General features: G+C 38.1%; 1 protein-coding gene across 1 annotated transcript in view; it reads left to right on the top strand.

Annotated features, from left to right (window-relative positions):
• ITPR1 (inositol 1,4,5-trisphosphate receptor type 1) overlaps positions 1-24,476 on the top strand; it is a 264,200-nt gene that overhangs the window by 82,321 nt on the left and 157,403 nt on the right. The window contains exons 4-10 of the mRNA XM_032210776.1: positions 8,371-8,486; positions 16,915-17,001; positions 19,775-19,933; positions 20,862-20,960; positions 21,102-21,185; positions 21,273-21,419; positions 22,739-22,834. Coding sequence (XP_032066667.1) covers positions 8,371-8,486; positions 16,915-17,001; positions 19,775-19,933; positions 20,862-20,960; positions 21,102-21,185; positions 21,273-21,419; positions 22,739-22,834 — 788 coding nt within the window. The remainder of the gene's footprint in view (positions 1-8,370; positions 8,487-16,914; positions 17,002-19,774; positions 19,934-20,861; positions 20,961-21,101; positions 21,186-21,272; positions 21,420-22,738; positions 22,835-24,476) is intronic.

Below are 24,476 nucleotides of genomic sequence, written 5' to 3'. Positions count from 1 at the left end.
ACCCGCTCAAGCAGGAAACCTATATGCCATTTCTGACAAATGGCAGCCCAACTCTTCTTGAGACTTTCAAGAAGAGAATGGACTGCCATTTGTCAGAAATGGCATCTAGGAATGAAGCTCCCACAACTTGATGCGTTATTTTCTGTTCTTTCACTTTGACAGGGAAAGGGGCACAGGTTAGAATATGACAATATACAGAAAATCCTCAATCTACAACTATGTGTTTAGTGATTGTTCATAGTTACACTGGCACTGGAAAAAGTGATTTATGACCTGTCCTCATATTTACAACCACTGCAGCATCCCCATAATCACCTGATTAAAATTTGGGTATTTTAGCAACTGGCATGCATTTATTATGATTGCAAGAACCCTCGAGTCATGTGATCACCATATGTATTTTCCCAGCTGGCGTCTGACAAACAACACCAATGTGCGGAAGCTGGATTCATTTAATGACTCAATAGTAAGACTATACCTGGAATACTCCATCCAGTTTTGGTCACCACATTGTAAAAGAAATGTTGAGGCCTTGGAGAAAGTGTGGAGAAGAGCAACTAAGATGCTCAAAGGCCTGGAGACAAAAACACATGAAGAGCAGTTGCAAGATTTTGGTATGGCCAGTCTAGAGAAAATAAGGACTAGAAGTGACATGACAACAATATTCCAGTATTTGAGGAGCTACCTCAAACAAGGTGGTAAGCTTATTTTACAAAGCACCAGAAGGCAAAGCAAGAAACAATGGATGGAAACTAATTAAGGATAGACGCAACCTGGAATTAAGGAGAAACTTCCTGACAGTGAGAACAATTAACCAGTGGAATGGCTTGCCTTCAGAAGTTTCAGGTGCTTCATCACTGGAGGTCTTTAAGAAGAGAATGGACAGCCACTTGTCTCAAATGGTATAGAATCTCTTGCTTGAGCAGGGGGTTGAACCAGAAAACCTTCAAGGGCCCTACCAGCTCTATTCTGATTGATCCCACTGCATGGTTCCATTAACAACTCTCGCTTAAAAACTGGCAAAATAAAGTTTGTAAAATTGTGTGCAACATAGCAATTCTCTTGCTTACCAAAGAAATTCTAGTCCTGATTTTTAAAAAACCTCTGGATTAAGTGTGCCCTAAATATATTTAAAGCATTTGATTTATTACATTGGACCGCTAAAAAGAGACTTTAGAGAAAGATTAATTTCATCAAAAATTTGAAAGCAACATTGTGAAAAAATAATAATTTGAATTCAAATCCTATTGCACTTCATAGAATGAGACAAGAATGTTGATTATCTTCACAGCTATTTTTATAGCAATGAGAATCTTTGGTTCTCTAGGAATACAAAATAAAAATATTAAAGGAAGTATTAGGGTGAGGAAGATATGGGCCAATTATATATTACTAATGGTTCAGATTTATTTGAAACATATGATATATTGAATGATAAATAATAGACTTTGAAGAAATTTCTCTTAATTTTCAGAAATCAGAATATGACTTAATGTTTCACTACAAGTTCAGAGAAGACAAAAGAGAAATATTAGATATTATTTTGTGTAATTTACAGATTAAGTATATAATTTGGGGATTAAAATGATAAAAATCTCAAATAACGCCTTGCGAACCTAGTTCTAAACTATTGCTAAGTGATGAGAGGTGAATGTGAATCAGGACATGAGATTTTAAGTTTTTTCTCTTGAGTTTGTTTATTTATTCTAGCGGTCTAAATTTATTCATTGGATCTTGTTCTTTGGCTGCTCAAAGTAGTTAAGACAATTTTGCGAAGCTTTTGAACCTTACGTATTGCAGAAAAGACAAGCAGGAGGCTATCACAATATGTAGATGCAAAGAATACTGTTAAAAATTGTCATGGGTTTTTAAAGCAATGGCTTGGGTTAGATTGGACAGTGTTCCAATGATCTCAGAGGCTGCCACAAAGAAGGGGGAATCAAGCACTTGAGGGCAGAACAAGAAGCAATGGGTGGAAACTAATCAAGGAGAGAAACAACCTAGAACAGTGATGGTGAATGTTTTTCTGTGCGGGTGCCAAAAGGGCAAACACACGTGCAATAGTGCGTGCATGCCCACTTCCACAATTCAATGTCCTGCCCCCTCGCATGCATGCACACACACACCCGCGCTCCCCCCGTGCATGCACACAGGCCTCACTGAATCCTCTGGACTTCCAGTAGGGTTAGGGTTAACCCTAACCCGTTGGATCATTTTTTGTCCTCCCCAGGCTTCAGGAAAGCATACGGAGCTGGTGGATGGTGAAAAAAGGGCCCAACGGGCCTACCGGAAGTTCACAAACAAACTTTGAAAAAGAGGTTGTGAATGCTCCAACACTGGAAGTTTTAAAGAAGAGATTGGATAACCAATCTCTTCTTTAAACCTGAGATATTGCAGCCATTGTTAATTGCCAAGTCTGCAAATTTTGATCACATGACCGTCAGGATGCTATAACAGTTGCAAGTGCAAGGAACGGTTATTTTTATGGTCATAACTTTCAGATGCATGCTAAATGGATGGTTGTAAGTCAATGTCTACCTGAATATGATGCATCAGGTTCAGTAGTGGGATTCAAAATTTTTCACTAGCGGTTCTGTGGGTGTGGCTTAGTGGGTGTGGCTTGGTGAGCGTGGCAGGGGAAGGATATTGCAAAATCCCCATTCCCTCCCCACCCCACTAAACTGCTTTCCAGCTCCATTTTTCTGTTCTGGGCAACAAAAGAAGATAAGCTGGGAGGCAGCAAAGGCAGGGGCAGCCTATTTGCCGGTTCTCCGAACTACTCAAAATTTCCGCTACCAGTTCTCCATAACTTGTCAGAACTGGCTGAATACCACCTGTGATCAGGTTCCAGAAAATGAAGTAACAGCCATTAGAGAGAAAGAATTTTTTTTTAAAAAAAAATCCATAGTTGGGTTATTTAACAATTTAGGTGAATAATTTTTCTGATATTTCTTTTCCTATGAAGATTTAATATCAAAGCATATGCGGAGCAATTCTACTGCTAGATTCACACTAGTGCACTTTCTCAAGCAGAGAATAAAATGTTTTGATATAGTCAGGATACTGGAATAATCGTCAAGGGACTATTTTGAATTGACATGCATTTTAAAACAGTGCAGCTTTTCAACCCCTAAAGTGGGAAAGCCACAGATGAAACAGATGTATATGTTTTACAGCAGACCAGTGGTGGAATTATTTTTTTTTTTACTACCGGTTCTGTGGGTGTGGCTTGGCAGGCATGGCAGGGGAAGGATACTGCAAAATCCCCATTCCCTCTGCACTCTGGGGCCAGCCAGAGGTGGTATTGGCAGTTCTCCAAACTACTCAAAATTTCCACTATCGGTTCTCCAGAATCTATCAGAACCTTCTGAATTTCACTCCTGCAGCAGACCCAATATACCTGTATTTTTGCTTATTATCTGACCAGAACACAATATAGTAAATATTATAAGAGTCTATTTTCATTCCCACACATATTCGCTATTGTATTACTTTTAAAAAAAAAGGCAAAATATTAATTTGGGAGAGAATACCTTGTAGATAATAGAACTGCTATCTCTGCTTATCTTATTGAATTGCTTTAATAGATATCCTTTTATTCCAAAATGTATATGTAGATGCATTAAACTGGAAAAACCCCTAGCTATCTGTTCTTGGACTATGAAATTAAATGAATATTAAATGAATTTTTTTAAAGTATATAAAACATGCTTGGTAGTCTACTGCTCAAAATTTTATTTCTTCCAGATCTTCCACATTTTTTTTAATTTAAAAAAGATAAACACATTCTGTCAATCTCAATTCCAGGTGGACTACAAACCTACACAGAGTTTTGTTTATAACATTACACAACAGGATACCTTTGTTTTCTTTGAATGTTGTGTGCACTTCCTAGCCTAGCAAAGAATACGGGGGATCTCAAGTGGCTGTCCTCCAAGGAATAACCATGGCTGCCTAGGAATTGCCACTTACATAATATTGGTAGAAATATTGTGATAAAGGCAGTTATCTTTGAGTATTCTGTGACCTTGAATAATTTGCAAATCAGTTTTAAATCCTTTCAAGGAATGGGACCAGGTTACCTTAGGAACTGCCTCATCCCAATCATGACTGACCCATCCCACCTTGCTGAAGTTGTAAATGCTCCAACACTGGATTTGTTAAGATGAGACTGGATAATCATTTGTCTGAAGTAGTGTAGGGTTTCCTGCTTAAGCAGGGGGTTGGACTAAAAGACCTTCAAGGTCCCTTCCAACTCTGTTGTTCTGTTCTGTTCTGTTCTACTCTATTCTATTCTTGGAATTGAATATTTAGCAGATTCACAAATCTTACTATGTAGTCAGGGGTGGGATTCAGCCAATTCAGACTGGTTTAGGTGAACAGGTAGCTCTGACAATCAGATGGGGAGTGAACTGGTTATTCCTCTGTGTTTTACTCAACTCAGCTGATTGGTGTGGCAGAGCAGATTGTGGCACCTCAGCTGTGTTACTCCCCAGAAGTAACATGGAAGGTAAGTTTTGTTAAACCTGTGTGCGAGAGAGAAGCACACCATCATGATACTGGTTGTTAAACCAGCAGGATCCCAATATTGTATACAGTCTATATAAAAAAAATACTGTTAAGAAGCCTTGAGTCCATTTGCCAATCACAACCTATTAATCTTTATTTAAAAGTAAAAATGTCCTTATCATGCTTGAGATCTTTTTATAGGTTCCATTTTTTCCAGTACTACTATATATTGCCCCTGTTTTATATGACATCCTATTATAAAAATGGATGCTAAACATGCTCATTGAAATTGAAATCATTGTTAAAATCTAATTGTTATGACATATTTATTTAATAACATTTGTCCAACACATCCAGTGCTGGAGATTCTCGATTCCTCATTAGGATCATGAAGAAAAGACACTGAGAGTTGTTTTCTCTTTCCAGTGATTATGTATTCCTGTCCTTAGGAAGAGGAATAACAAGTGAGGGCTCCCAAAATTCCTTCTTACACTGAGTTGATTTATACCTATATAAATTACTAGGGATGCGGTGGCTCAGTGGCTAAGATTCTGAGCTTGTCGATCAGAAAAGTCGGCAGTTCGGTGGTTCGAATTCCTAGTGCCACGTAATGGAGTGAACTCCTGTTACTTGTCTCAGCTTCTGCCAACCAGCAGTTTGAAAGCATATAAAAATGCAAGTAGAAAAATAGGGAGCACCTTTGGTGGGATGGTGGGCCTTCGGTGTTTAGTCATGGCAGCCACATGACCATGGAGACGTCTTCGGCTTTGAAATGGAGCATTGGCTCTTCAGCTTTGAAATGGAGATGAGCACCGCCCTCTAGAGTCAGGAACAACTAGCACATATGTGCAAGGGGAAACTTTACTTTTACCTTTAAATAATTATTTGTGCTGTAGACTTCTGCAAAGAATAACTCAAGTCCAAAGATGGCTCAATTCTAGGACCAGCCCTTTATCTACCTGTTGAAAGATTTAAGGAAATTGGGAGTAAAATCAGATAATAGCAGAGTAAATGGAGCCAAATATAATGATAATGGTGCAGGATCCAATCTGGGTCGGTGACTGGGACCAGAAGTTTAGTCTTCTGAGCTTTCATGCTGGAGCCCATCCTCAGGGAACTTCTCGGTATATAGAATGTTTATAGAATGGAAGAGTGACCCATTTGTTCTCTTTCATATTCTTTTAAGGGATATTCAGTTCTGAAGCAATCTTTTTGTTTTTTCTTTAATGTCATCTCTTTGACATTTTTACTCCTATGCAACACCTATATATAACTAGTAAAATGAGAATGCATAATAGAACTGTATATTCCATTGTGTTATCTACCAAATTACATAATAGCAATCTAAAGTTTTATTTCTGCCTAATTGCAAAGAGGCACTTGGAACAGCTGTTCTATTTTTTCCACATTTCTGGCAGATAGAAGTTTTAATGGTTACTTGGAGCAGACAGTTTTGAAAGAGCTTGATTTAATTTTTGCATTATCAGTTGCTTAGCGACCGATGGGAGGAAGTAAGGTGCTCAGAATACTGGAATGAAGTTTCTCTTCCTTCACTTCCTGTCCTTGCAGTTGTATTTTGCCAAACTCTAGGTGTAAATCCTATTCTGTGACATATATTCAAATTTTTAGGTCACCTTTTCAGTGTCAAATGGTGGCATAGCAAATAAAGGGATAAGCTAGAACTGTTTTTTTAAAAAAATATAGTTTTATAAAACTCCAATGTTGGTTCATTTAATTTATATAGCTGCCCATAGCCATTCATGCATCTGAGTGAAAGGGCAATGGGTAGATTTTATAAAATTAAAACAAACAATACTATCCTCTCCCAAGGTAACCACTCAAACATTAAGAACATTAAGACAGTTGAATAATTGAAAACTGCACAGGACAGTTACAGGACAGCACAGTCAACTTAAGAGTCTTGCCAGTGTGGGAAAGATTTAATAACTGTGGAAAGAATTTTATTATACTGTCTCTTGACCTTCCTTTCCATATTTACATGACTCACAAATAACCGAAATTAGAAGACCATGTTGCAAAGATCACTAATCTACTTCTGGTAATTAATAAGCAGGCTAAACTAATTAACCTGCGCAAATCATAGCAGCCAGGGGAAAATCCTTTTCACAATACAGAGTTTCCCTGGGTATACACAGAGGTGGCACCAAAGTCCCCCATATAGAAACACATCAAAGGGGGAAAAATCTACACAGTAAGCCAAGTAAGTTACGAACATTTCTATCACAGCGGCACATCTACCAAATTAAATATTACAGAGGTTACATTCACAAACTTACCCATACCTCATAAAAGAACTACAACTCCCAAGCATATGTCTAATATCTATCCATTTGTAGGTACCTTCTGGAGCAGATTCTTTGTCTTGAATAAAACTACCTACCTCTTTTTTAGCCTTCTGTCCAGTGTCATTCTTACGCAATCCTGTTTGGATTGGATGCTCAAATACTTCTAACACCCGCATTTTATGGAGACTGCACCACTGTGTGTGGATTTACCGATGGCTGTTAAGTATAAGCTGGGTTGACAAAATCAGAAATGAGGAGGTCATAAGCCGCTTGGGAAAGCCAGGAGAAATCATCAAAACCATTAAAATGCAAAAGTTAGACTATTTCGGACATGTGATGTGACACACAGAAAAATACGGCATACTTCACTTAATCCTCCAGGGAAAGATTGAAGGCAAACAAGATCCAGGAATAAGAAAACATTTTGGCTTCAAAATCTAAGGGACAGGTTTGGACAAAACTCAGCAGCACTTTTTCATGGGGCGGTTGATAAAAATAGGATCTCCAACATGATTGCCAGCGACCGATAATGGATATGGCACAACAACAACAAGAAGCACCACTCTGATCCCTAGGCCTAATAGTCTTTAGACCTTTGTGGAGACAAGAAAGACTTTCCATTGAGAGTCGGTAAGATGTTGTGCAAATGCTAGTAGGAGCTACCTAGATTTGAGATGAACATTGTCACTGCTTCTTTTTGTAAGTTTGGTCATTCAACACAGAAAGCCTTCATTCAGGTCTTCTTGCAATCTCTAGTAAATTTCCACAACACAATCACCTTTTGTTTCTTAATTTTAGTCCTGTCAACCAAAATCTCTCAACGGGATTTCTATGTTCTAATTTGTGAATTTCTTTAGTTATCAAGCCATAATATTTGTATAAAAGACACCATTTGAGTATTTTAATTTCTTTTTAACATGCAAAGAGCTACATTTGTAGTAACCTTTTAAACTATTTAGAAAAGAGTTCATATTACTAGTATTATTTAGGCCATTAATGTCTATGTTTTGATTTAGAGTTAGAAAAAAATGTTACTTTACTTCTCTGAGTCTATAAAAACTTTAGCCAAAAGAAGAAACATTAAAAATACAAGACAATGCTAGATGTTTTTTTCCAATGTAAGGTGTTAAAATTGTTAAAATGGATATCAAAGCTTTTAAAATTTAGTTTGGAGATCAATACTTCACAAGCACCTATTTTTTATAATAATTATTATAATCAAGGAATAACAAATATTTCAGTTCAAAATTGCCTAAGATAATTTAGAAATAATTTGCTTTAGTATCTCAAAAATTGACAAAATCTTTCCTTCATTTACGATCACTTTAAGTGTTTTGGGTTACAATAAAAAGTAGAAATTATACCATGGCTTACTTTTCCTATTGTTTTATTTCTATTTTGTATTGTATTATATTATTCTTATTTTCATTCTGAGAACCTTTGATTTCCTGTGATTTGTTTTAAATTGTGTCCTTAAACATAAAATGCACAGATCAATAGTAATAGCATATGTTAACAGTTGGTGTAATAATCCTTTTCTTATGTGTCTTTATAGATTGCCTTTTTAAATTATGCCCCATGAATCGCTATTCTGCACAGAAGCAGTTCTGGAAAGCTGCTAAACCAGGAGCTAATAGCACAACTGATGCGGTTTTACTCAACAAACTACATGTGAGTATCTGTTCTGGAATGGCGGTCTTCAAGCTGGTCTCAAACTAATTTCTATCAATTAGTTGTTGCAAAAGAATGTTGCACTTGTTCCAACTAAAGATTTGAAAAGGAAAGTATTTACCATGTTTTTTGCACTGTAAGATGTACTGGACCATAAGATGCGCATTAGCTTTTGAAGATGAAACAAGAGGAAAAAAATCTGTCTCTACCTCCCAGCATCCATCTGGTATTCACCTGGCTAGCCTCCTTGCAGTAAACAGCCTGGCAGCACATTATCGCAGCCCCAGCACATGGCTCGTCAGAGCTCCGCTCCGTTGCGCGCACCAACTGAGCTGAACTGCTGCCGCCTCTGGGAAATGCTAGAGCCTTTGCTGCCGAGCAGCTGATTGGCAGTTGGAGTGGCCTCCCGGAATATCACCGATCAGCTGTTCTAGGTGGTAGGGCTTGCCGCCACCTATCAGCACCATTAGTCGCTGTACGATGACGTCTTCACTGCTGCTCGCTGTTGCCACCTATCTATTGGCAGTTATTGGCAGCGGAATTCCTCACTGTCTAGAACAGCTGAGCAGGAAGTCAATCCAACTGCTGCTCAGCAGTGAAGGCTCCAATGTTCTCTGGCTATGTCTAATGGCGACAGCAATGACAGGTAGCGGCAAATGCTGCCACCACCTCACCAACCCCCCTGCCCCAACCGCAGTATTCGCTCTATAAGACACACAGACATTTCCACCCACTTTTTTTTGAGGAAAATATGGTATCTATGCTAATAAAAATAGATTTAAATAGGTATCTATTATATTTTGAAAGGTGGACTTTATATTTGAGGCTGGATATTTACGTATTATATATTTGCAGCATGTAGATTCACATGATGTGCTGAATAGCAATATCAATATCAATAGCAGTTAGACTTATATACCGCTTCATAGGGCTTTCAGCCCTCTCTAAGCGGTTTACAGAGTCAACATATTGCCCCCAACAACAATCTGGGTCCTCATTTTACCCACCTCGGAAGGATGGAAGGCTGAGTTAACCTGAGCCGGTGAGATTTGAACAGCCGAACTGCAGAACTGCAGTCAGCTGAAGTAGCCTGCAGTGCTGCATTTAACCACTGCGCCACCTCGGCTCTTCCCCTCCCTTTCCCTCTCCTTTCCTCCCCCTTCCCATCTGCCCTTCATCTGCCCTTCCGTCCCCTCCCCACTCCATCCCATCTCACTCTGACTCAAACAGCGTGACTCTGGAAGAGCATACAGCTCAAAATAAATAAATAATAAACAAACAAATAAACAACTAATAAATAAAACTCACCATCTCCCAATTTAATTACAAAATATAAATAGCAAACAAGCAATAAACCAAACAACCAAAATGAAACTTTTAGTTAACTAATGTCCAGGGGAAGAGTCTTACATAGTCTTACATAGTTTTCCTGTAACAAAACAAAGTTGGGGTGTGTTATTTATTGAGGTGGGCGGGAAAGGGGCAGTCCAGAGAGCAAGGCCAATCACAATCAAGTCTCATACAATGACAAGATTTTTTTTAAAAGAACCGGGAGCAATGCCCTCTTTGTAGGAGCATATGGGCGGGGGAGACGTTCTCAGAAGAAGGCAGTCTCTCATGTCCTGTGAAATGTACGCTTTAAAATTGATAACCAGGGTTTTGAATTCATAGAATAGGGTGTTGCATGGACATAGTAAAATGTCATAACTCCCATGTCATTGCATTCAGAATCAATAGAACCTTGTGGATAGTCCTTCATGGACCGCTCCATGTAGAACTAGTTCAATCAGAAATGACTAAGGTATGAGTGACCATAAACAGGTCCTCCTGGTCCAGGAATAGGTACAACTGGTGCACAAGATGCAGTTATGCAAAGTTACTTCCTCTGGTCATAGGTGTCACCTGCTTTTTGAACAGGAGCTGTGAATGCAGGAGAAACCCCCGAGTCTCAGTGGGGTAGAGCCACCCCATCCCAAACCAAAGAGAAACCCCAGATAGCAATAGCACTATAGCAATAGCACTTAGACTTAAATACCCCTTCATAGTACTTTTACAGCCCTCTCTAAGTGGTTTACAGAGTTATCATATTGCTCCCAACAATCTGGGTCTTCATTTTATTGATCTCGGAAGGATGAGTCAACCTTGAGCCTGGTAAGATTCAAACTGCCAAATTGCTGGCAGCCAATGATCAGCAGAACCACTGTGCCACCATGGCTCAGTGGAGATCTGAGGGACTCCAAACCCTTAGCCCCTTTCTCTTGTTGAACCAGAGGCCATTCCTCCTTGCCCAGTCCTTCACAGCATTCAAATGCTGGAAAAGAAGTTGACCACTTCACTGAATGACCGACAGCAAAGATGTAGAACTGGATATCATCCATATATTGATGATACCATACCCAATAATGACCTCCCAGTGACTTTTGTAAATATTTTTTTTAAAAGGAGGAAGGCAGAGCCCTGAGGCAAAACACGAGCCTTGGGCTTGACTACTTTCCTTGCACCAATACGGACCAGAACTGGCCTTGGAAACAGAACCACACAGAGAACAGTGCCTTCCATGCCCCACCTCCTTTGCCTAATATAGTGTGCAAACCATCATTGTGATTGGCTTATTTATTGAGCCTTAAATACCCAGCTAGTGTTCACTTTATCTGAAAAACAGAAAGCAAAACAAATATTTATGTTTGTCCACAATGGAAGTAGAAACTAGAGGCACGTATTTCTAACCAATGAATTATTTAAAATTGCACTGTTCTACAGAGAACAGATTTTGTTGTTTACTTTATATTCTTTTTTTATTGTTTTTCATATGTTGTGAGCCACCCAGAATTACATCTGCAACGTTTATTAATCGATGGGATAAATGAATACCAGTAAACATCCCTTTTCTATTTGTCTGGTGGTCCTTCTGAGGAAGGAAGGAACCAAAGTGAATCCCAAAAACTAGCATCAAAAGCCATGGCGGCACAGTGGTTAGAATGCAGTAGTACAGGTTACTTCTGCTGACTGCCAACTTGTTGTAATATGGAAACTTCACACCAACTGCCTGCAATTTGACAGGTCAAATCTCACCAGGCTCAAGGTTGACTCAGCCTTCCATCCTTCCAAGGTGGGTAAAATGAGGACCCAGATTGTTGGGGGCAATAGGCTGACTCGGTAAACCGCTTGGAGAGGGCTGTAAAAGCACTATGAAACAGTATATAAGTCTAAGTGCTATTGTTATTATGGTATGTGTGACTGGAACTGTATACAACTTCTGTTCAGGGAAAATAATTACAATACATCCTTTATGTTGGGTCAGTTCCTGGTATTAAAATGCCTTTGGTTAATTTTGTAAACATTTCATGAGGTTAGAAGAGATTAAGAACCTGTTCTTCATTGTCCGGCAGTGCACACAGCCTCAGTTGAATTGAAACTGAGAGGTGTTTCAAAAATAGCTTGATGGGATCCAAGCTGGGTAAGAATATAAAACAATTGGGCAAGCCCAAGCAAGCTTTTGGATCTTAGCCATATTTAGCAGCGCTGAGAAAAAGCGTCCTTTTGTGTGCGTAAGATTATTTGAAATGCTACAGAGCTCTTGGCTGCAGCAGGATGAGTCTCTTCTGAACAGAGGAATGCAATAGAGAAAGCACAGATAACACAGTGGTTGGTTTTTAATGAATAAGTTCTCTCAGTGCAAGGAGTACACAACATCTGGATACAGAGTGTTCATTGAGAATCAAGGCTGTTTCCTGTCTTGGTACTTTTTCTTCCATGTGGTTTGAAGTAATCTGTAAAAAAATGTTCAACATGCATTTTTAGTCACGTGCATTTTTGGCTTGTGTATTTAAGGGTGGAATACAGGATCTTCTGCTGTAGATCAAGCTGTGCTAAGGGTCAGGTTATTTTAAACTAATACCATTTAAGGGATTTAGGAATCTGGGACGGGTTTTAACTGGAATACAAAATCAATTCTCCTTTTAACAAAGCGACACCTAGTGGCTGCTACACAAAATGATCCCTTTGCTTGTTTTAAAAAAGGTACTTGAAAACGGCATCATTAAAAAAAAAAACGGAAATCCTAGAGCCTCATCATCAACAATAACAATGTAAAACATGCATACTTTTTATTTTTAAAAAAATCAAGAGGATTTAATAATTTGAGAGAGAGAGAGAGACGCACTGGTTTCGGTTTCCTAAAAATCAAAACAAGAAGGAAAGAGAAAGCTAGAGAAAATAATTTGCATGTTGGCTGCATCAGGTTCTAGTGCAATGTTTCTCAACCTTGGCGACTTTAAGTCCTGTGGACTTCAACTCCCAGAATCCCCCAGCCAGCTTGAAGTCCACAGGACTTAAAGTTGCCAAGGATGAGAAACACTGTTCTAGTGCCACCAGCACTGAAAAAGGTGACTTATCACATTTTTTTTTACATTTATGACTGTTGTGGCATGGGGACATGGCCAATTGATCAAAATGTGGACGTTTGGCAACTGGCTGATAGGAATGATGGTTGGAGTGTCCTGGGATCATGTGGTCAGCTTTTGTGACCTTCTGACAAGCAAAGTCAGTGGCCAGATTCACTTAAAAACCATGTTACTAACTTAACAGCTGCAATGGTTATCTTAGCAACTGTAGCCAAAATGTCATAAAATTGGGTATAATTCATTTAATAACAGTCTTGCTGGGCATTGGAAATTTTGGGCTAAATTGTTGTTGTAAATCGAGCATTACTTTTTTACACCAGTGTTTCTTAAACTTTTTGCTCTAAGGAAACTTTCCCACTTTTAAAAATTATGGAGGATCCCAAAAGAACTTTTGTTGTATGGTGCTTAGACTTACACAGGTAGTCCTCAACTTATGACCACAATTGAGCCGAAAATTTATGTCTCTAAATGAGAAAATCGTTAAGTGAGTTTGTCCCATTTTACGACTTTCATTACCACATTTGTTAAGTGAAACACTGCAGTTGTTAAGTTAGTAACACGGTTGGTAAGTGACTCTGGCTTCCCCATAAACTTCACATGTCAGAAACTCGCAAAAAGGGATTCCCTGTACCCAGGACATTACAACTGTCATAAGTATGAATCAGTTGTCAAGGATCCAAACATAAATCCCATGACCATGGGGATGCTGCAACAGTCATAGGTGTGAAAAATAGTCATAAGTCACTATTTTCAGTGCCATTGTAACTTCAAAGAGTCACTAAATGAACTGTTGTAAGTCAAGGACTGCTCGTATACCACTTCATAATATTTCACCGCACTCTTTGGGAAACAATAGCATACTGTGTTGTCCCCAACAATCTGGGTCCTCATTTTACCAACCTTGGAAGGATGGAAGGCTGAGTCAATTTTGAACCCTGTCAGGATCGAACTATAGGCTGTGGGCAGAGTTTTCCTACAATCCTGCATTCCAAAGTGGTTCCTACCGGTTCAGACTGGTTCGGCCAAGTAGGTAGTAACTCAGCCTGACACGCCCCCGAACCGGTTCTATAGGTACTGCCATCTTGGTTTTTTTAACTACCGTACATGCGCACATAGCATGCATCAAGCACATGAGCACATGCAGTGCGCCTCTGAGCGAACAAACAGTAACACATGCCGGAATCCACTCCTGCTGCATTGTAACCACTGTACCAGTAGGACTCCTATATCACATCCTGTTCTAAGCACATTGGGCTAGAAGTTTTCTCCACAGTTCTTGGTCCATAGCTAGTCTCCACATCCTTCCATTTAAGATTGATGTTCCTCAGGTCTTCCTGAAATGTTTGGTGCCAGGTATTCTTTGGCCTTTCTCTTTTTTTCTGACCATCTGGTGGTATCCAATTGATTGTGATCTCTGCTGGATGTTGCTCACTCATGAGGAGCATTTGTCCAGCAAAAAGTCACCGTTTGTTCTGTCACTATCTCAGAGAGCTTTCAGGAATTGCTTCTTTGTAGAATGAGTTCGTTTGTGACATGTTCCCAATATGAGATAAGAAGTATCCTTCTGAGGCAACATTGTTGGAAGTTGTTCATCTGATGAATATTTCTTGTGTTAGATTTACAGATCTCACTGTTGTAGAGGGCAATCAGTATGACAATGACATTAAATGATCTGATCCTGGTTTCTGTGTGTTTTTGACAACTGTGGTCCATACCGAGCTCATTTGTTGGAAGACAGCAGTTGCTTTGCCTATTCAGCATTTTTATTGTATTTTTATTGTATTGTATTTTATTGTATCAGGATTTACTATACAGCATTAAAAATTAGACTTGTATTTATAGGGGTGGGTCGTGGGAAGCACACGGGTCGTAGACCACATTTTAACAAACACAGATTTTAGCAATAGCACTTAGACTTAATACTGCTTGATTGTGCTTTTACATCCCTCTCTAAGCAGTTTACAGAGTCGGCATATTGCCCCCAGAAATCTGGGACTTCATTTTACTGACCTCAGAAAGATGGAAGGCTGAGTCAACCTTGAGCTGGTCAGGATCGAACTCCTAGCAATGAGTAGTGAATTAGCCTGCAATACTGCATTCTAACCATGGCTCCTTGAATTTTGATGGTTACTTAGCATTAGAATCTAGATATAAACCTTATTGGCATTGCAGTAAATGCCATTTTGGTCTTTATATTTTTCCAGTCCATCCTTTCCTTCCATTTGTATTGTGGTATTTAAAATATTCTTCCAAGTCTGAGTTGAATGTACACTATGTACAACATTGTATTGTTAACTAGGGCATACAAAACCTTTGCCAGACCAATTTTTGAATACAGCTTGTCTGCCTGGAATCCACACTGTACATTAGACATTAATACAAATGAGCGTATCCAGAGATACTTCACGAGAGGAGTACTCCACTCCTCTACTCACAATAGAATTCCCTATGCCACCAGCCTTGAAATTTTGGGCTTGGACAATCTGGAACTGTGCCGCATGCAGTATGATCTAAGCACAGTACACAAAATTATCTGCTACAATGTCTTATCCGTCAACGACATCTTCAGCTTCAACCTCAATAATACGTGGGCGAACAATTGTTACAAACTCAAAGTAAACTGTTCCAAACTGGCAAAAAATATGACTTCATCAACAGTTGTCAACGCCTGGAATGTTCTACCTGACTCCATTGTTACTTCCTCTAACAGCTTCAACCTTAAACTGTCTACCATGGACCTCACCCGATTACTAAGAGGTCCTTAAAGGAGGTGTGAATAAGCGCAGCAGCATGCCTACCATCCCTGTCCTACTGTTCCCATTTATTTGTATTCATTTCTTTCATTCATGTCCATGTTTATATTAATACCTGTTATCTTGTACATGTTTTACAAACTAATAATAAAAATACATTATTTTCACCAGCCCCTTAGAGAACTATAACTTAAATGCAATTTTTGTCTTACTATTATCTAACTGAAGAAAGATACTTATTTCTAAAAATAGGGCTTTAATTTACTATAAAATTTGCTATACAGGTTATTGGGATTTTATCTTTGTTTTTCTTCTGTGGTTCATTTTTATTCTTGAAATTAATTTAGATGGGATAACTTAAGTTCTTGTTTGATGTTGTACACCAGCCAAAGCTCTTCTGGGCAGATTAGAAATATAATACATAAATAATTATTTTGGAATTGTACTCTGTCCAAAACTTCAAATTCTGTCTGTGTTCATTGGAAGGAGGTCTAAAATGGGTTGGAATTATTTTGGATTAATCCATATGCTTATATAGGCTATTTCATTTCTAATGTTATCTTTTTAGTTGTGTATGAGTAAATATGGATGTAATAATGGTTCTGTCCTTATAGACATATAACTTGTTTTTTAAACCTCAGAATGAAAGTGAAGTTTAGGAAAAAAAATTCACTGCTGTTTCTGTTCTGAATGTTTACCCAAATTTATCATCTATGTCTGATTTTTTTTAGTACATATGTCTTTGTTTCCTTTTATGTTTTTCTATCACGTTTCCTTGCTTTCTACTTCCTTTTATCAGTACTTCTCTTCCTCTTCCCTTTATTTCTCTTTATATTTACCATTTATTAAAATCCAAAAATCAATAAAAGGAACTAGCATTTCCGACATGGGTTGGAAAACAACCAATGGCTGAAAGCAGGCATTTGAAAATATGAATTTCAGAAACTGGAAATAGGAGTGGAATTACAAGTGGAACAGTTAAATTTTACATAGCAAGAGAGGCCTTGATACTTGGGAATGGAGTTGGATTGGTTGGAGTTTAGCCTATTCTGAGGGGATTAATTACATTTAGAATGCTTTAGTTAGTCATGAGTTACAAGCATGAGTTCAGCGGGTGAACTCTAAGTGTTGTTGAATTCAAGTATGCAATGATTTTTGGCGGGAGGGGGCTTGAAGTATTGTTTGTAACATCTTTCATATAAAAAAGCAACTGATTGCAGATTTTCCCATCCTCGCTCAACCACAAATCTTTTGTTTGTTTATTAAACTTAGCATGCTGCAGATTTGGAAAAAAAGCAGAATGAGACAGAAAATAAAAAGCTGCTTGGTACAGTTATCCAGTATGGTAATGTTATTCAGGTAAGCAGTGTCTTGTGCAGTACATGTAATTTAAATTATTTTCAAACCAGCCTACAGAAAAATGCAAAATAATATTTCTGAAAACGTTCTGATTTTAAAATGTCTGTGGAAAACAAATAAATTAGTATTGCTATTCTTATTTGTTCAGAGATTATATCTTAGTTAGCAGTTCAGTCAGAATGAGAAAGCTTTGGTTCTCAAGATGTGGCTGACATCCAACAATCAGCAGTCTCTGGTTGTGTGGACAAAGATGAGAGATCTCACTCAGCAACTTTTGAGATGTTACAGGTTCCCCCCGCCTAAGTTAAGTCTTCAGACTATGTCATCCTTAAACCACCTATTTCTCTGTCCTTTTAGAAGCATTAAGATTCTGGGAGAGAGAGCTCTATCTTTTGTAAAATCCGTAATGTCTTGGTACATCAGCTCCATTTCATTGTCTCCACTTCCTTCCATTTTACAGTCAATCCAAATTAAGAAAAAAAAAAACAAGGGGTTTGTCCACACCTCTTCCAATCACTTTAATTTGCTCAACAATATTCAGGGTCACTTGGCTAAAGATCTTGTTTATTGTATTAGTCTCCAGTAATTTTAAGGTAAATACTTATAATCCAGAAGTGTAAAAGGTTCCAAAGTTGCACGGCTCTCCTTTTAGCAGCAGATGGTACTGAAACTTCAACTTGGTACTGCCTCTTTGCGTAATGCTGATAGTCTGATTTTAATTATTTTAAATTATAAATCCAGTAGAAGGGCAATGTTTATAATAATAAAAAACAAATTCCAGATTGAATTCCAGTATTTTGCAAAATACCTTCTCAATATCACGTCTTCACTTTGAGAATTCAATTTTCTTTTCCTTAGTTTTCTTTAAAAAAAATTCTCTTCTTAAATATTCTGATTTTTTTAATGGGCTTATTCGGCCGCTAGCCAATAGTTCCAATATGCTTCCCCCTTTAATTTCTTGGGGTCACTTTTCAATAAAAATATTCTTGTACCTAGTTCACAAGCCACTCACTTTCTCTACTCCTGCACAGTCTTAGGTTTTCAGGCTGTCTTCAGCTTCATGGCAGTTATGTTTGTTGCCGCTGCTCCCTATCGTTGCCTGGGGGGGGGGCTTTCCTACTCAGGGAGGGAAGTTGTGTCTCGCCTCTACCTTCTAGGTGGTCCCCTTTGCTTCGCCACTCCTCCAGAGTAGCTATGGTCCAAATTTGGACCTCCGATAAGGAGGGGTCGGAGCTGGCCACGAAGTTCATGGACCAGGCTTCCGAAGGTGCCAGAAGTACAACTGGAAGTCAGGGAGATCTATCTTTTGTGATGATAGGTATTTAGTCCTCGCACTTACGAATGACAGCCAGCAACAGCCAGGCCACGCCTGATTGGCTCCAGCATGGCATGGCTGAGCGCGGGCTGTCAGACGCGTGGCTATTGGCCTCCCTGCTCCGTATAAATAGTGTGCATGTGCCCTTGCTGGGGGGGAAGAGGTGTTTAGTCCTCTGAATGACAGCCAGCAACAGCCAGGCCGCGCCTGATTGGCTCCGGTGTGGCATGGCTGAGCGCAGGCTGTCAGACGTGCGGCTATTGGTGTATAAATAGCTGTCAAGCAGGGGAAGGTCCCTGTCTACTGCTAGCTTACTTGTTGAACTGTTCTGTAATAAAGGTTGCTGTTGACTTACCTCAGGCGCCTCCTGCCTCTTTCCTTCAGGGAACTTATCAATAGAAGCACCCACTCCTACCTGCTGCTTCCTTTGCCCCAAAGTAAGTTACTGGGTGTTGGCAATGAAGAAACAGAATTGAACACTGAATTAGGGCTTTGCAGGAGTGATCTGTTTGAACATCTGCAGGAATGCCAGTGGGATATGCTAGTTTTTTCAGACTCCTGATCTGTTTCATCAGATAAACTGGCTAACAAGTATTCAGCTTCCAATGTCAGAATGTAGATTTGATTCTGCAGTGGCTGAAATGCCATTGTGAGAGGGGAGGTGGCTCCCAATTTTCTCATGTTTTTTTCTTTGCTAAAATCAATGTCCGGTAGAAGCTTTTTCCCTCAAGTTCCACATCTGGCTTTATTGGTACAGGAAGTCTGACTGGTGCTCAGAGTTGAATTATTTCCCAGTGTCAACATCGTATCTTCCTCTTCATCATACTTCCATTACCTAAATATTCATTTAACACTGAAACATTCTTTAAATATTTTGAGAGAGTCATATGGAGTACTGGTTTCAGTAACATAAAAAAATCAAATGGAAAGTTTTGCTATGTCATGAAAATTGCCGGGAAACCTAGAGCAGAATGTTTTAGAAAGAAGGAAAGCTTTTAAACTTATTAAATGTCTACTTGTCGAGTGCCAGCATGGCTGATGTAACTATATAAGTCTTCAACAAGTCTTGAAGTAACTATATAAGTCTTCAATAAACTTCTTCCTAAAGTGGGAAATATTGCTGGAACTGTAGAAAATTGTGGGTAGAATGCTCAACTATTCCATATCATTCTGTATTATGTTATGAACAGTACAGGAATGTTAAAAGCATCAATAAATTACATTTCCACTTCAAATAGTAATCAGCTGTTAAGCTACGGTTTGGGTAACCATTGCTGCATATACCACAATGCTATGAATTCTCACATTACCCCATTACTTGTGATACCCAACCACTAGGCACATTGTATTAGGCCAAAAGCAAATCAAATGGTGATCTATATACAATGTCAACCTTGTGAATAATTATTGCAGTAGGCACAACAATTGTAATTTGTTGTTGCTTTTCTTTCTTTCCAGCTTCTGCATTTAAAAAGCAACAAATATTTAACAGTAAATAAGAGACTTCCAGCTCTGCTAGAGAAGAATGCTATGAGAGTGACACTAGATGAGGCCGGCAATGAAGGTTCCTGGTTTTATATACAACCCTTCTACAAACTACGTTCTATAGGAGACAGTGTAAGTTCACAGAAGTGCCAGGGAAAATGGTTTGAAAATGCAATATGAAATGTTAAACATTTTCTTCATCACATACTTTCTTGTAATTAATTCAATGCATTGTTTATATAATGCAGTGCTTCTTCTCCGTGCCCTCCTATGAAAATAATTGTGCACGAGAGAAAGAAAATTACTATAGAAACGAATGTTTTGGAAACAAACATTTTTAAAGAGTAAAAGAGTAACTGTTTAGATTTTGAATGATTATGAAAATAATGTCATTCTGTTCACTTAAGAACTCCTGTGCTGGATATTTTAGTTTATATCAATGCAGCAATAATCATTTATTTATTGAAATAAATATTAGCTTCAAGGCTCCATAGAATTCTTTCTCTTCTTTCTGTTCACCATTTATTTAATGTATTTAATTACTCTTTTTATTAAATTCATTGAATTTAAGTAAGTTATCTGTGCCTTTCTTCAGCAACTCATTCAATTCATATATACCAGAAACCGTTCTTGTGGTATATCAAAATAAAAATAGTACACTCAATTTTGCCAATCCTGAAAGAATCAACAAGATTAAAGCCACAGAAGGAATCCCCCAAAGTCTCTTGTATGTCACCATCTCTTCAGTCACCATCTTCCTTATCTTAGATGGTGTGAGTATTGAGGATACTCTCTAAATATGATCTTGGTTTATGTGAATAAAAGCACAAAGCTGAATGGCATGGCTTAAATAATGTTATTTTTACTTAAAATGTTACTTTATTTTTTTAATACTTTCTTAATACTTTTGATACCCTAAAATGTTACTTTATTTCTTAATACTTTTGATACACTTGATGATGTTGATTTCCAAAAAATTTGCAGCCAGTTCCCAGTAGTGGTAGCTTTATACAACATTGCCTTTGCAAAGGTAATTGAAAATCAAAACCTTTTTTTACAGGTGGTGATTGGGGACAAGGTAGTCTTAAATCCTGTTAATGCTGGCCAGCCTTTGCATGCCAGTAGCCATCAACTAGTGGATAACCCAGGCTGCAATGAGGTAAGTTATGAGTTCATGAGAGTTAGAAATAATTGATGCACCTTTTAGTTTTCCACATAATTCTCAAGAGGGACAATTAATTGTACATCATGTTGTGTGTCTTTGTATTCTTGTTTTATCTGTGGCACTCTATTTTTGTAGGTAAATTCAGTGAATTGCAATACAAGCTGGAAAATAGTTCTTTTTATGAAATGGAGTGACAATAAGGATGATATTCTCAAAGGAGTAAGTTGAAAGATGTACCTCATCACTAAGTTTTTCACAAAAACATGATCGAAACTTCTGTTGATTGATCTTTCATTGTCCTCACAGGGGGATGTGGTACGGTTGTTTCATGCAGAGCAGGAGAAATTTCTTACTTGTGATGAACATCGAAAGAAGCAACATGTTTTTCTGAGAACTACTGGGAGGCAGTCAGCCACTTCTGCAACTAGCTCAAAAGCACTGTGGGAAGTTGAGGTAAAGATAGGATTAAAAATAGCTAATGTGGCATTCTAATGAGTATTCCTACACTGAGAATTTCAAACCTTAATAAAAAGCTGAAAGCTATGCTGAAACACAGGTTCATGATTATCATATTTCTAACATCGCAGGATTGTTTCATATAGAATATATAACTGGATAGGTTTTGCTTCAGGATGGATTAGGATGATCCCATTGAATAAAAGAAAATTCAGATTTGATTTTCGATCACTTCTTTGGTACTCTTCATTCTACAGTTGAATGTTCACACAGTGTGTTGTTGCTGAGTAATGGAAAATAAAACATTGATGTCTTCCAAAGCCAACAATAGTGCTTCCTATTAATAGAAGTGGTTTTGCTTGAAATTATTTTAATTGCAATAAAAAAAATAACACATTTGTTTTCCTACAATTATCTGATTTAAGATTCCACAGAAAAGACCACAATAATTAATCTTCTATGAATGCAGCTACAATAATTTCAGCTAGTATCATGGTGCTATGTGTTACAAAGAAATTCACCTTTCTATTATTTACACACTTTCTTTAAGAGGTCCTTAAAAGCAGGCCGCTGGGAATGGCAATTATTGCAATACATAGTAACATTTTAGAGCCTTGATGGGATCAAGGCAGGTGGCATGCAGAGTCCTCTCTGCGGGCATGGCAGCTGTTGCCCAGCACAGCTCCACCATGCATGCGTGCACTCCTCCCGCCGGCCAGCTGGTCTTTGGGTCTCTGCCACACATGCGTGGAGGGCAGGGGGCATATGGGGGATGTGTGTGTGCAGGGGCATGAGAGAGCATGCACGGGGGGAGGTGCTCACATTGCATTTTGGGTGCTTGAGCAGCATCTACGCCCCCTGTTTTGGTTTCCAGGGTGGTGCATAAGCCTTCTAGGCCCAAAACGGGGCATGGGGGCACTGCACAAGGCATCCAGCTTTCTTTCAGTTGTAATATTTTCCACTATTCACAGGGCACCAATTTGCCATTTGCCACTGAAACCAACGGTGCATAACTGTTGAATACTCTTGATCTAGAAAATATACTTTCTCATTTTTCATGTGTATTTTCCATAGAGAAAGATAACATTACAAATAAGTGTAAGTAACCAGTCATTTTTGGATGAGTCCTATTATTCTCTTGATTTCCTAACTAATTTTTGTAGCTAATTTAAATAAGATCTTGGTTTGCTATTCCCTTTTCTTTTTTTCTAAAGTACTGTTTTTTTGGGCTCTTTGTTGACAACCCTATCTGCTTAAGAAGAAATGACAAATACTGTTTAGAAAGGCAATTCTCAAGAATTAATATTACTTTATAGGTAGTACAACATGATCCTTGCCGTGGTGGTGCAGGCTATTGGAATAGCCTTTTTCGGTTTAAACATCTTGCTACTGGACATTATTTAGCAGCTGAGGTATGTATCACAAAAAATCCTCTTAGAAATTTTTTCCCCTTAACAACCTGCTTTCTTATGTTCCAAATACAGATATAATTTACCAGGTAACCATCAAGAGTTGCAAATGATTAGAAAGCTGGTGTGTAATTTGGAAAGATCACAAGTCAACATCGCTGGCAGTTTTCAAAAGAAAATGTGAAAATTTATGCCAATGACTTTTTGTTACTACTGCTTGGATACACCTTCTATTCATAGAAACCAGTATTGAGAAGTAAATTAATCACATCTTTCCACTATATGAATGAAATGAGATATTTACATATCCCGTATAATTTTGCTGATAACTGTTTTTGAAATGATCTTACATGTCTCAGATTTTTTTCCTTTCAAACTTTTTGGATGTCTGCTTTGATTTTTATGAGTAAATTATATAGCATTACTTAGCTTTCTAAGTGTGTAATATTTATACAGCAAATGTATTTCACTACAGTATTTAGATTTTGAGATGTTTAGTTGGTTTTTCCCCCTCTTTTGACCTGTTTGTGATTCTGTCCCATCAGATAAATCCTGACTATATGGAAGATAACTAGGAATGTCAGTCTTCAACAAGTATAGGAAGAAAACTGTTAATTAAAAAGTGTTGACCAACGTTCAAATTACTGGGATAACAGGAAGGGAGGCTGTTGATAGAATCTAGGTGCTCCATCTCCTTTCTCTGAATTTTGGTCTAATTATGGCCTTTGTGTGGTTTTTCAGTTTCTAATGGGAGTGTATAAGGAGACTGCCACAGATGTAACTAGGGGCAAGTGCCTACTGGTTGCCCAGCAATTTAGAATAGAATAGAATAGAATAGAATAGAATAGAATAGAATAGAATAGAATAGAATAGAATTCTTTATTGGCCAAGTGTGATTGGACACACAAAGAATTTGTCTTTGGTTGATATGTGCTCAGTTTACATAAAGAGAATAAAATACATTCATCAAGAATAAAAAGATATTACACTTAGTGATAGTTAAGGTTGCTAATAAGCTATTGAAGGATATAGGCAACATGGTTATAGTCATAAGTGGGAAGACATAGATACTAGGAAGGGAGAGAAGAATAATAGTAATACAGTTTTAGTGAATTATTTGACAGTGCTGTGGGAATTAGTTGTTTAGCAGAGTGATGGCATTTGGGAAAAAACTGTCCTTGTGTTTAGTTGTTCTGGTATATAGCATTGTTTTGAGGGCAGAAGTTGAAATAATTTTTGTCCAGGATGTGAAGGGTCTGTAAATATTTTCACAGCCCTCTTTTTGACTCATGTAGTATACAGGTCCTCAATGGAAGGCAGATTGGTAGCAATTGTTTTTTCTGCAGATCTAATTATACATGGAAGCCTGTGTTTGTCTTGTTTAGTTGCAGAACTACTACAGATGTTAGAGCAACCAGTCTGTTTAAACATTCCTCCTAGTATGATATTACTCCGAAGCAGGGGGACAAATCAAGGCTGCAAATGTTGTAGAGGAAAGATTCACCATGGTGGTACAATATTAAGTATTGTGACATAATTTTAGACATCTAAGTAAGCAAATTTATTTTTGTTTTGCCACCCAAAATTTATGTCAACTTCTTGGGCTTGATTTGAACAATGTTTTCCTAAATTATATCTTCCTAAA

Source organism: Thamnophis elegans, chromosome 2 (genome assembly GCF_009769535.1).
Source record: "Thamnophis elegans isolate rThaEle1 chromosome 2, rThaEle1.pri, whole genome shotgun sequence".
NCBI lineage: Eukaryota > Metazoa > Chordata > Lepidosauria > Squamata > Colubridae > Thamnophis > Thamnophis elegans.
This window is presented reverse-complemented; position numbering and strand designations above follow the sequence as displayed.